This window comes from Lactuca saligna, chromosome 4 (assembly GCF_052625555.1).
Source record: "Lactuca saligna cultivar CGN05327 chromosome 4, ASM5262555v1, whole genome shotgun sequence".
In the NCBI taxonomy this organism is placed as follows: domain Eukaryota; kingdom Viridiplantae; phylum Streptophyta; class Magnoliopsida; order Asterales; family Asteraceae; genus Lactuca; species Lactuca saligna.
This window is the reverse complement of record NC_136420.1, coordinates 188,488,512-188,501,692: the sequence shown is the minus strand read 5'-3', so window position 1 is coordinate 188,501,692 and position 13,181 is coordinate 188,488,512. Positions and strand designations below refer to the sequence as shown.

General features: G+C 28.1%; 1 protein-coding gene across 1 annotated transcript in view; it reads left to right on the top strand.

Moving 5' to 3' along the window:
* The first annotated feature begins 1,212 nt into the window (after window positions 1–1,212).
* LOC145043179 (cysteine-rich receptor-like protein kinase 29) overlaps window positions 1,213–13,181 on the top strand; it is a 33,359-nt gene continuing 21,390 nt past the window's right edge. Inside the window, exon 1 of the mRNA XM_078991745.1 lies at window positions 1,213–2,140. Within this exon, the coding sequence (XP_078847871.1) occupies window positions 1,327–2,140 (814 nt within the window). The 5' untranslated portion in view covers window positions 1,213–1,326. The remainder of the gene's footprint in view (window positions 2,141–13,181) is intronic.

The following is a 13,181-nucleotide window of genomic DNA, read 5'->3' as shown; positions in this document are numbered from 1 at the left end:
AGGTTGCAACCGTAGAAGAGCACTAAAGCTATTCGGCTTTAATGTACCCGCTAACAACAAGACAATTAGATACCAAAAACTACAAATGAAAAAAAAACAGGCTTTATAGCCACGACTTATATATATATATATATATATATATATATATATATATATATATATATATATATATATATATATATATATATATATAGGGTAAGGTTCAATAGAAAACCATAATTAACCAAGGAACCAATCTATTTTTCAACTTTTACAACTTATTTTTTATCAAAAAAAAAAAAAAAAAAAAAAAAAAAAAAAAAAAAAAAACTAAAAATACAGAAATTCATAACTTTTTATCCTTTTTCCAATGATATAAAATTCGATTTTTTTTACGTCGGATTCACAATGTGAATTTTCGAAAATTCACAACGTGAATCCGGATTCACACGGTGAATCCGAAAAATATTTTTCACATTGACAATGTTAATATATGAATTTAGATATTTTTAGATTTTTTATTTCGATAAAGAATAAGCTCTAGAAATTGAAAAAAAAGATTTGATTTCTTGAAAAACCCATAATTATGGTTTTCTATTGAACTTTTCCATATATATATATATATATATATATATATATTAATGCACAACCTATAGGTGTAAAGGAGTTCTACTATGATAATGAAAGATTGTGATTCTAGAAAGATTGAAAAAAAATGAAAGGGATAACTTTGCAAAGTTCAAAGTCAAATTCATAATTTCATTATTTTAATGATGCAACCAAATTTGACAAACGTATATTTTAGCTTTTTCAACTTTTTGACATTCAATATTAGTATAGTTCTATTATATTTATCTTGGTCATATAAGTTTGGGGTATACAAACAATATTTCAATCACAAAGGATAGCAATTTAAAGATTGTATAGAATTTCTTATACTATATCATCAAGATGTATCATGTCATAAAGAGTACAATCAATCGGTTAAGTGATCAAGATTCAAACAAATTAGAAAAATAATATCTTTGTTGAAAAAAGAAAACAATGATAGAAATAACAAAAAATTAAAAACATAACGATTTTTATGTAATTTACCATATTTCTTAAACTGTATTTTTGCAAACTTTTACCCAAACAAACCCGCTTGTAGAAAAGAAACTCTTTAAGAAACCATGGTATATGGAAAATGAAAAATCTTCAAGTCCATCAGGAAACGAGTGGAACAAAGATTTATCGCGTCTTTTAACAGTCAATACATATATTTCTCTAATAAATAGGCAAGTCAATACATACATTTCAATAAACTTCTCAAATTCCATATCGCCACTTTCTCCTCCCCAAGAATCCATGTTTATGCTCGCCCGAATACTCCTCTTATGGTTCTCAATTATCTTCATGTATTTAAACAATACCATCACCCTAGCGGAAGCTAAGTTCATTTCTAGTCAGTGTGAAATCGCAGCTAATGACACCAGAAACAGTACGTACCAAAGAAATGTCGAGAACACCCTCTCCGGCCTCCTCAACACCAACTCTGGATATGGTTTCTTCAACTTCTCCGTCGGCCAAGGAAACGACAGGGTCTACTCCATCGCCCTTTGCCGGGGGGACGTCGAGTCCGATTTGTGCCAGAGTTGTCTGAATGACTCTATTGTTCAGTTGCGAGAAAACTGCCGAGAGTATAGGTATAGCAAAGCTGCAGTGATATTCTACGATATCTGTTTGTTGCAATACTCCAATGAGTATATTTTGGGAAACCCTCGAACAAATAAGAATCCATTATTTGAGTGGAACATACTAAATGCAACGGATCAGTCCCGGTTCAATGGGTCTCCGGGGCCATTGTTGAAACGGCTGACAGCTGATGCGGCTGCCGGCGGTCCGCTACTGAAGTTTGCTGCTGGGAACACGAGTGGGCCAGATTTCTCAACGATTTATGGGCTTGTTCAGTGTACTCCATACTTATCAGAAGCGCAGTGCACTGCTTGCTTGGATAATTCAATCAATACGTTTGCGAGGGAGTACTATACTGGGAGCAGTACAGGAAGAGGTCTTCTACCTACGTGTAATTTTAGGTACGAGACATATAAGTTTTTTAACATGAGTACTCTGGTTATACCCTCACCATCACTGGGGTCTCCGTCGTTTCAACCACCACCAGGTAACATATATATGTATTCTTACCACCGTTAATGTCCAGATTTTTCTGATACCAACTACAATAATTAATTCAAGTCTTCTTCTAACGTATCTGTAAAAATATTTGATTTAAAACTTGCGATAGAACTGTAGGCTTAAGTCAGCAGTAGACTTTGACTAAAAGTGGAAGAACTAGTAAAAATACGTACTTATGTCTTGTGTAAACACATAGAATGGCCCTTTCCACTGCGAACGAGCAAAGAAGACGACTACCGTATCGGATTCGCTTTTTAATGGTCCTTAGTATATAAGTTAACAAAATAAATGAAAATGTAAATTACACTATTTGTGGTCATTTATGTTCGTAAATATCTTAAACAATTATAAATGAACCAACATAAACAATCTAGACAAAAGAATATAAATGAACATAGCATCCCAATTAATAATCATATAGATATAGGGATATATAAGCATGAGTCGGTTTGGGTTGGTTTTGGTTTAAGTCAAACAAAACCCTAAAAACTCGGTTTTGTTTTTAAAAATCAGAGTAATATTTCAAAGAAAATCAGAGTAATATTTCAAAGAAAATGGTTGCTTTGTTTATGCTTTGTTTATGCTTTGTTTTTAAAAATCAGAGTAATATTTCAAAGAAAATGGTTGCGGAATAGTCTGTGGTTGCTAGTGTTCCACTGAATTTCTAGAATAGTCTGTGGTTGTCATCCCTACTCTTCTAAATGACGGGGGACATCGTTTGGGTAAAGGTTTCACTCATTTTCCACTTGTCACCCTCATCTCAAGATCTATATCACCTCTTATCTCATTATCCAACTCATCCTTTTATCACACACCAATTATCTCATCTACCCATGTTCTACCCAACATATTTGTAGATATAAAATACATATACAGTTTAACTCATTTAAAAACTATATAAAACATCGATTCCACACTGATCTCAAATAAACAACAATATTATTTCATAACAAATACTTCATATTTATGTGTTAGAAGAAAGTGACTACACACTCACACAAAACATATACTTAATACATTCAAACAATACTTGTATTAAAATCGTGTTATGAAAGGGACTATACACTCACCTAATCAGAAGATGATCGGGTAGCACTACACCTTGTAGAAGTAGTATTCTTCGGTGAAACTGTGATCTCTTCACACACTGGGCCTCTCACAGGCAGAGCTTTGGCTCGGAAACTCTTTTCTTCTCGTGATCTTGAAACTTTGGGACTTGCTTCGTGTCTTGGGATGATACCGGGGATTCAGGGGGTTAAAATAGGGCTTAGAGAGAGTATCGGGAGTGGGAGAGAAGAGATTGAGCAACCAAACTCGGTTGCTCCTTGAATTCTATTTATAGGGCCATTTTCTGGATTCACGTTGTGAGTTCAGTCGTCACTGCATGCGTCATCGCAAGTTGCATTTGTCAGGCTCTAGAAGTCATAAATACTGAGTTCACTTCGTGAACACTGTATTCACGTCGTGAACTCTGACAATTTTGGGGTTTCGCGCCCTGAAATTCAGAAATTCATAACTTTCGCATACAAACTTCGTTTTCGATGTTATTTATATCGACGCATAAGTAAAAACAAGATCTACAACTTTCATTTAGACTTCGTCGGATAATTTTGACTTTATTTTTATTATATTATTTATATATTATTTTTAGTAGGTCGGGAAAGGAAAACTCCGTTATAAACTCGTAAATTCTTCATCTGTCGTCCGTTTTCATCTATCTTTTCACCGTTGGACTACAATCGACGAGATCTTCAATCACCGTTTAGATTGTTTCGGCTAAATATCGCTCGATCTCATATTCGAATTTCGGGCTGTATACTGCTAAGCTGAAACTTCGAAAAATCATAACTTCCTCATACGAAGTCAGATTTGGGCGTTCTTTTCATGCACACTCTCAGTTTAATGTATTCTACGAGTTTTGTTTAGATCGCTAAATCCAAATATCTCTCTATCGTAAATTCGCTATTTACGTCGCGTTGTGTCGTGCCGGTTCTGTCGCGAAACATCGACAGGTCATAACTTCTTCGTTATAACTCGGATTTCGGTATTCTTTATATGCATGGAAACCTTGTGACATATACTACAACTTAGTTAAGATTACTTATTTAAATAATCTTCCATCAAAAAGTCATTTTTGATGCTCATTGTCTATAAATTGACTAGCCCTGATCTACGGGCGTTATAAGGTGTTTGGGGTTGTTGATGCTTATGTCCATCGTGGCCTCGACTACTTGGTTGCATATGTCTTGTGGTTTGGCTTAGGTTTTGAATTCTGAACATCGTAACTTCTTCATACGATATCTAATTTTAACGATCTTTATATCTACGTGTTCGTTTTTTAAGTCTCTTGTAACTTTTGTTAAGATTACTCTTGTTAAAATATAATATGTTTTTACTTACGATTTTATAAAAAAAAAAAAAAACATACATACATGCATTAATAAAAAAACATATGGATATAAAGATCGTAATTAAAAAATATATTACTTTTTAACGGTAGTAATCTAAATAAAAGTTGTAGTAGAGTAAAATACAAACGCATAGATATAAAGATCGTTAAAATCCGAGATAGTATGAAAAAGTTATGACGTTCAAAATACATAAACTAAGCAACAAAGTAGTCGAGATCGCGATGAACATAAGTATCAAAAGCCTAAAACACCTCGTTAATGATTGTTCCATGTAATATGTGAGAAAAACTTAAAGAAAACATTTATAAGTATTGAATGAGTACAAAAACAAAATAAATTATTTTGCAACAAAAAAAAAAATTCAGGATTAAATGTATACAAAAATGTTAAGGACTAAATGTATACAAAATGAAAAATATATTACCCTGTTAAAACATTTTTACCGTTTAACCTGAAATAATCGGTCATAATAACTGAATGTGTACAGTTTAACAAGTTAAAGGGTTAAATATGAACAAAAAATAAACTCAATGACCAAATATATACTAAGAATATATTACCCTTTAAATGATTATCTTGTTGAAAATAGGACACAAAAGTTCTTCTAGGTCCTACCAAGTTGAATATTTGAAGGTTTAGTTTTGTGGTTGTTATAATTGGCGAAGAAAAATTGGTATGTTGATAAAAAATGTGTTTATATTAATATTAAAGTTGATAACCGACGGGTAGTAAATTTGAGGAACAACTATAAATATGTCATATCATATAGAAATATATTTTATTTTGTAATAATGTTTGACGATTCGACTTTATTTTAAAATTTTGGCAACTAGAAGTCTAGAACTCGGTCAATTTTTTTTTTCGGATTACCTTTATTTAATAACAAAAGTACAATTTTAATAAATAGATTATTGTTTTAAATAATATTAAGCCTGACTTTAATATATATATATATATATATATATATATATATATATATATATATATATATATATATATATATATATATATATATATATATGATTTAATTATGCAACATTTCATCAAAAGTTGGCATTAAATATAAAACTTGGAATCATGACGAAATTATAACGAGCTTTTTAGAACTTTAAAATAAATAAATTTTTATTTTGGATATGGAATTAAAATTGCAAACAAAGTAAAAAAAATAACGAAATTTAAATAACATTTTCGTAAATTTAAGAACAAATTGAAATTGCAAAAAATGAAAATAAAAATAAAATAAAAAATAGAGTTTTTGTTTTTAGTGAAACATAACAAAAATTAGAGAAACAAAAACGGATTTTGATTACAATACAAGATTATATCATTTTAGTTGAAAATCAGTGATACCAAGTATTTCAAATATAAAAAGTTCAAAAACATGTCAGAGGTCTAACAAAAAGTTTAGGAAGATGAATCAAGATATAAGAGATAATAAACATTTTACATTTGAACTTTCAAGAATGTCTTAAATTTATTTGAAAAAAAAAATACTAACATGAGGGAAATAGATTATTTAATTTTTCATCATACAAATGCATAAAAAATGGAATTTGAAAAACCCGATTATAATAGACTTAGGAGGATAATAAGGTTTTAATTTTGTCTAAATAAGGCTCCTAATGTTTTTTTTGTACATATTACACCAATATTGTTGTTATAAACCATTTAAAAAGGGTAATAATGTTTTAATTTTGTCCATATTAGGTTCCCAAGGTTTTTTTTTTTTGTACATATTACACTAAAATGGTTGTTATAACCGTTAAAAAAAATATAATAAGGTTTAACTGTGTCCACATTAGGTTCCTATTTTTAATATTTTTATCATTTTATCTAACTATTTTACAATTTATATTAGTATCTAGTTAGATGTCTTCATCATTTCATCTTTTCAATTTAATCGTCCATTCACCACAATAACGATTTCAATCGAAAGGTTACATAACAATTTTTTTTTTTTTTTCATTTTTAGGAAAAAAAAGCTAATAATAATGAAAGTTTTAATGATAAAGACTATGTTTGGCGTCACAGCTAACTTATAAGCTAGTTTATTTTTCGATATTTTCTAAGTTGTCATATTTAGGAAGCCAAAAAAGTAGCTTATAAACTAGCATTTAAAAAGCTATTTAAACTAGTTTTTTAAAAGTTTTTTTTAATTTCCAAATATACCTCTTAATTAATTAAGAAAACATATTTTTTAAATGCCATTTTATGTCATTATATGAAATTTTGGATAAATTATAAGCCAGTGGCAGAGCTAGAATCAAAGTAAAAGAGTATCCCCGACAAGTAATGATGTATTCTCCATAAATAATTGTCTATCGGAGATACCCAATTAGCGGAGCCATTACTTATTGGGGATATTCTTTTACTTTGACATGGCTCCGCCATTGGCTTACATAACCTTTTTTATTGAAACCGTGGTTGTGGTGAACGGACGACTAAATTAAGAAGATGAAATGATAAAGCCATCTAACTAGATACTAATATAAATTGTAAAAGAGTTAGATGAAAATGATAAATATATTAAAAATAGGGACCTAATGTGGACACAGTTAAACCTTATTACCCTTCTTTAAACGGTTATAACAACCATGTTGGTGTAATATGTACAACAAAAGACATTAGGGACCTATTGTGGACAAAATTAAAACTTTATTACCTTTTTTAAACGGTTATAACAACCATGTTGGTGTAATATGTACAAAAAAAATCTTAAGGACCTAAGGTGAACAAAGTTAAAACCTTATTACCCTCCTAAGTCATTAACCCTATTTCGGAGTTAAAAGACATGACAAAAATTGTTGAAAATGTTTGTAAAAAAGAAATATCTGGTTATGCCTCTGTAATCCTAAATTAACTCTGTCATTTTTTGTGATCTCTAATTTAGGATAACACTTACATCTTCATCTACCAAAGGAAAATATCTAGCACTTAATTAACACAAGGGAAAATGACTCTTAATGGTAAATGACTGTTGCGTTTGTTCTCATCTGGTTCATTTCCTTTTTTTTATACTCAATATACCATCGAACTTGTTGTTTGTGTTTACCATAACCCTTTTGATTGACTTTTGACCTGTGATAGTTGGTTACCTTCCTGATTTATTTTTCATTTACTCATTTAAAACAAATCTCACGTCATCTCCTACTGATATTAATGACTTTATGAGATTCATTTTTGCTTCTTTTCAAAACATAACCCACGAAAGAACATTATTCATACATGTACAACTTTATAATGCACTTGAATATTTATTAGGGGAATCTTGACCAAGTAGGTGTATTTCATAACTATATTTACATTTCCAATCAAATGATTTATCGTATCATGGATTCTAGACAAGTCTACAAATGAGTAGAATCACAAGTGTTGTGATTTTTGGGTTTACTTAGCTTTAAGATCGAATTCATGGGATAAGATACAACATCAATATGTATAATATCATGCAGCTTTTGCAGACACATCACCATAATATACCTCGAGGTAAACGTTTATGCTGATAAATATACCTCCCATACACAGTCATATCCTTTTGCAGAGAGGTGTTGACAGCTAACCACAGTAAGCATAATATAGACCATGTTTTAACGAAGTTACCCCTCCGAAATGCTTTTCATATACGTTATGGCTAAAGAAGGTTGTAATCTTTGATAATTTTGCAACTTTAATTTCACTTAACTTTTCGAGGAAAATGACTTAGGAGGGTAACCAATTGTTGAGTTTGTTCTCATTTGGTCAATTTCCTTTTTTTGTATACCATCGAATTTGTTGTTTGTGTTCGCTATAACCCTTTGACCAGCAATCACAAATCAAAAGTCGGTCAAAAGGGTTATGGTAAACACAAACAACAAGTTCGAATGTTCGATGTATATTGAGTAAAAAAAAGAAAATGACCAAATGAAAACAAATTCAAAATTTAGTTACCCTCAAAAGTCATTTTTCCAAAAACACAAGTGGACCATTAAGTGACATTGTCAATAAAGATGGGCAATAATACTTTTTAATCAATGATCGAATTAAGTATCCCATTTTTTGGCTTGAAAAAATTTTGATTTTTTTTTCTTGTTTTTGTTTTTTGGAAAATCATGGTTGACGAAGACCAAGCTCATCTTATCGCACATTAATAAAAGGGCTTAGTTTATTCATATACCCATTATTTATAATTTTTTTTTGAATCGACAAATTAACTAATCTACTCCTAATAACCATATATGTCTCTATAAAGACTTAACCCCTAACCCTCATATGAGATGGTCACTCCATACCGCTATACAATTCTTCTTACCTACTAATTTTATTATTGTTATATTATACTAATATTATCAATAAATTAAAATATTATGGTATTAATATTTCCAAATCAATGAGGTATAAACTGATAACACCATTTAATATATATACTTGATTGTCTCATTCTATCAAAGTCGAATATCTGTCTCTTTATATTTTTTTAATTGCTTTTAATATATATATATATATATATATATATATATATATATATATATATATATATATATATATATATATATATGAGAAGTTGAAAATTTTTATTAAATCATCTCCAATCTATCTCAATTTTTGCCCCGTAAAATGAAAAATAGGATAAATATTGTTTCATTTCCAATCCTACTCTTATTTTTACATTATTTTTTACGTCAAAAAATATATTCTTAGTACATTTTTTTTTGTGTAATTTATATAAATTGTCAAATACATCTCTTTACTAATTAGATTTTAATAAATATATATTATATATTTTTTCATTACAATAATATTATAAATTCTACTATCATAATATTTTATACATAACAAAATTTGAACTAATTATTAATTTATTATAAACAATTATTAAATAAATAAGATTATATTTATAAATAATATATATTTTTTATATCTTTTATATGTTTATATCGAGCAAGGAACTATTAGAATTAATTATCTACATCGTTGTTTCGACCTCTATCGATGATATTTATTTCACAATTTCAATTGGTATGTAAAAATCATGTTTATCTTCAATTCTCATATTATTTAAAATAATGCATGTAATCATTATGTGATGTATATGTTTTATTATAGGGAAAACTGCAATAAAATCTCTACATATTGACCTCATAATCGATTTAGTCCCTATATATATTTTTTTATTCAATTAAGTCTCAAATACCGGTAATCGTATTCAATTTAACCCTTTGCCCCGGTCAACAGGTCATCCAAGTTTCAAAAATTATGTTTTTGGCCCAGATTTCAAAATTTATTACAAATTTGGTCCAAAATTTACACTTTTGGCCCAGATTTTTAATTTTGTTAAAAATTTGGTCCAAACTTTAACCTTTTTGCCCAAATTTTAGAATTTTATTATCAATTCATCATAACTTTAGTTTTTTTATCAAAGAATTGTTTTCTAATATGTTTTTTCTTTATAAAATCATACTTATACAAAAAAAAAAAAAAAAAAAAAAAAAACGTATTTTCACTTAAAAATTTTATATTTTCTATATAAAAACTTTTTTTATATGAATATCTAGTTATACAAATAAATATTTAATAAATATATAAATATATACAAATCCGTTTTTATAAAAAAAAATGTATACAAACACCTATTTTATCTATATTTTTTTTATAAAATCGTGTTTGTTTACATTTTTTATAAAAGCTTATTTTAATAAATTTTTATATAATACGTGTTCGTATATATTTTATCAAATGTATACAAAAACGATTGTATAAAATATATACAAACACGTATTATATAAAAAGTTACTTAAATACGTTTTTATAAAATGTATACAAACACGATTTTATAAAATGTATACAAACACGTATTATATAAAAAATTATTCAAACACGTTTTTATAAAAAAAAACAAACACGATTTTGTAAAATAAATATAGATACACACCTAAATATATATATATATATATATATATATATATATATATATATATATATATATATATATATATATATATATATAAAGGTGATAGGTGTTTGTATACATTTTTTTTATAAAAACGAATTTGTATATATTTGTATACTTAATAAATATATATTTTTATAACTAGATATTTCATATACAAAAAAGTTTTTAAAAAAGTTTTTATATAGAAAATATAAGATTTTATGTAAAAATACGTTTTTTTTGTATTAATATGATTTCATAAAGAAAAAACATATTAGAAATTTTTTTTTGAGAAAAAAAAGTTGTAAAAAAAACCAAAGTTGGGATGAATTCATAATAAAGTTCTAAAATTTGGGCAAAAAGGGTAATGTTTGGACCAAATTTGTAACAAAATTTAAAATCTGGGCCAAAAGTGTAAATTTTGGGCCAAATTTGTAAAAAAAAATTGAAATCTGGGCCAAAAATGTAATTTTTGAAAGTTGAATGACCTGTTGACCGGGTCAAAGGGTTAAATTGAATACGATTACCGGTTTTGGGACATAATTGAATAAAAAATAAATATAGGGACTAAATCGATTATAAGGCCAATAGGTAGGGACTTTATTATAGTTTTCCCTTTATTATAATATGTTATCACTTTTGTAAGATATATTTGAATTATAAGTTTTTATAAAATATGTTATCGAGTTTCAAATCTTTAGTATACATTTGATTTTTTATATGAATTCGATAAATAAATATTAAACTTAATATTTATGATTAATTAATATAACTTAGTATAAAACATGATAATACAAATATTAAATTCAAATTATAATTAGTAGATAAAAGTAAATTAGAAATGTATATAATAAAAAAGTAAAAGACTAAAATCGACAACTGAAACTTCAACTCTATTTTTGAAAAGATGAATGGTATTAATATTTCTAAAAATAAAGATAGAAAATGGTGTAGGATTGAAGAAGTATGTGAAAAAATAAAGGAAAAAAATAGAATTTTAGGGTGGATAAGAGATATGGCAAAAACGAAATTATTCCACATACCAAATGACATTAATCATCTTAATATGTTTGCAACACAAAATAAAATTAAAAATAATAATAATAATAATAATAATAATAATAATAATAATAATAATAATAATAATAATCTGATATATATATATATATATATATATATATATATATATATATATATATATATATATATATATATATATATATATATATATATATATATATATATATATATATATATATATATATATATATATATATATATCCAAACACCATAATATATGAGTTTCCCTTTTGCGTTTTTTAAGGTTTTCAAGCTACGATAGTCTTACACGGGGCCTTAGGTTGTGGTGGTGTTTGGAGTCAAGAATTGTGGCTTTAAAAAAGTTCTTTTATTTCAATGAATTTATTTTATAGTTTTTACAAGAACCTAATAATTTGTCTTTTCTGTTAACTTTTTCAGCTAAAATGAGTTAATATATTATTACGCACTTGAGAAGTTGAATATAACTAATAATATATACGCCCTTGCATGACACCAACAGGCTAAACTACTCAAAAGTGACTTAACAAAGGACTTAGAACATGATGGAAGCCTAGATCGATATAAAGCTCGAAACTTTAAGCCCAAAGAGGCTACAAAATGCCATATCCTAAGTGGCAACTTTCAGAAATGATCAAACCCAAGAATGACTCCAAAACGAACCCAAAATGAGAATAAACTTCCAAGAAGGAGATCTTAGCAATAAATGGTCAAAGTTTCGACTTTATACCTTAAAATGGATGCACCAACAGAGAATATCTCAGATATACTGCCTTCCTCTCAATCAAGCTTCTTCAAACTCCAAACTCCTTACACAAGAACACCAAGAAACACTCATCAAGCTCATACACACACAAAAATGAGAGAAAATGCACGAACTATGGTTTCCTGGATAGAGGGGGCGGATAAAGAGGCCATACAAAGGCCATAAGGCCTTTAAATAGGGTGTAACACCCTAAAAATTAGGGTTTCATAATCAGCCACCAACTCGTCGAGTTTTTCTCAGCAACTCGTCAAGTTGGGAAGCTTCCAACACGTCGAATTGAGGCATTCAACTTGACAAGTTCAAAAGGGAAAATTACCTTTTAAGCCATAAATCTCATACCTAGAAATTGGGATGTTACAGTTATTTTAATAAAATATCTTTAAAAGTTTAACCTTGGAACGATAAATGTCTACGGAAATATGATATAACAAAAATAATTTTTTTAAGAGATTATAATTTATATGCCCTTAAGAGACTTTAAACATGATTTCCTAGGTTTTTTAATAACAAATTAGGCATTTTTAAATTGCTTGATTAATTTAAGTATAACTTTAATTAGTTTAGTTTTCATAATTAGAAAAAACATATCCCTCAGAATATTGGAGAGCTTCTCTTGGTAGGATTTAGTTTTCCCAAACTCTTAGGCATAGTGGAATCAACATTGGAGTCATCTCAAATAATTTATATGTCTCTAGTTTGCAATGTACTGATCATCTACTGGTAGTTTGCATGTTTGCAGTCAAATGTAGAGCTAATACTTCAAGTGGTGTGATATTGCCCTCCACTTATATTTCCTATGTGGACAACATGGTCAATTTTGCTGCAAATTAGTGTCTGATGCGACATAGATCTCTGATATCTCTTTTGGATAGCTGCTACG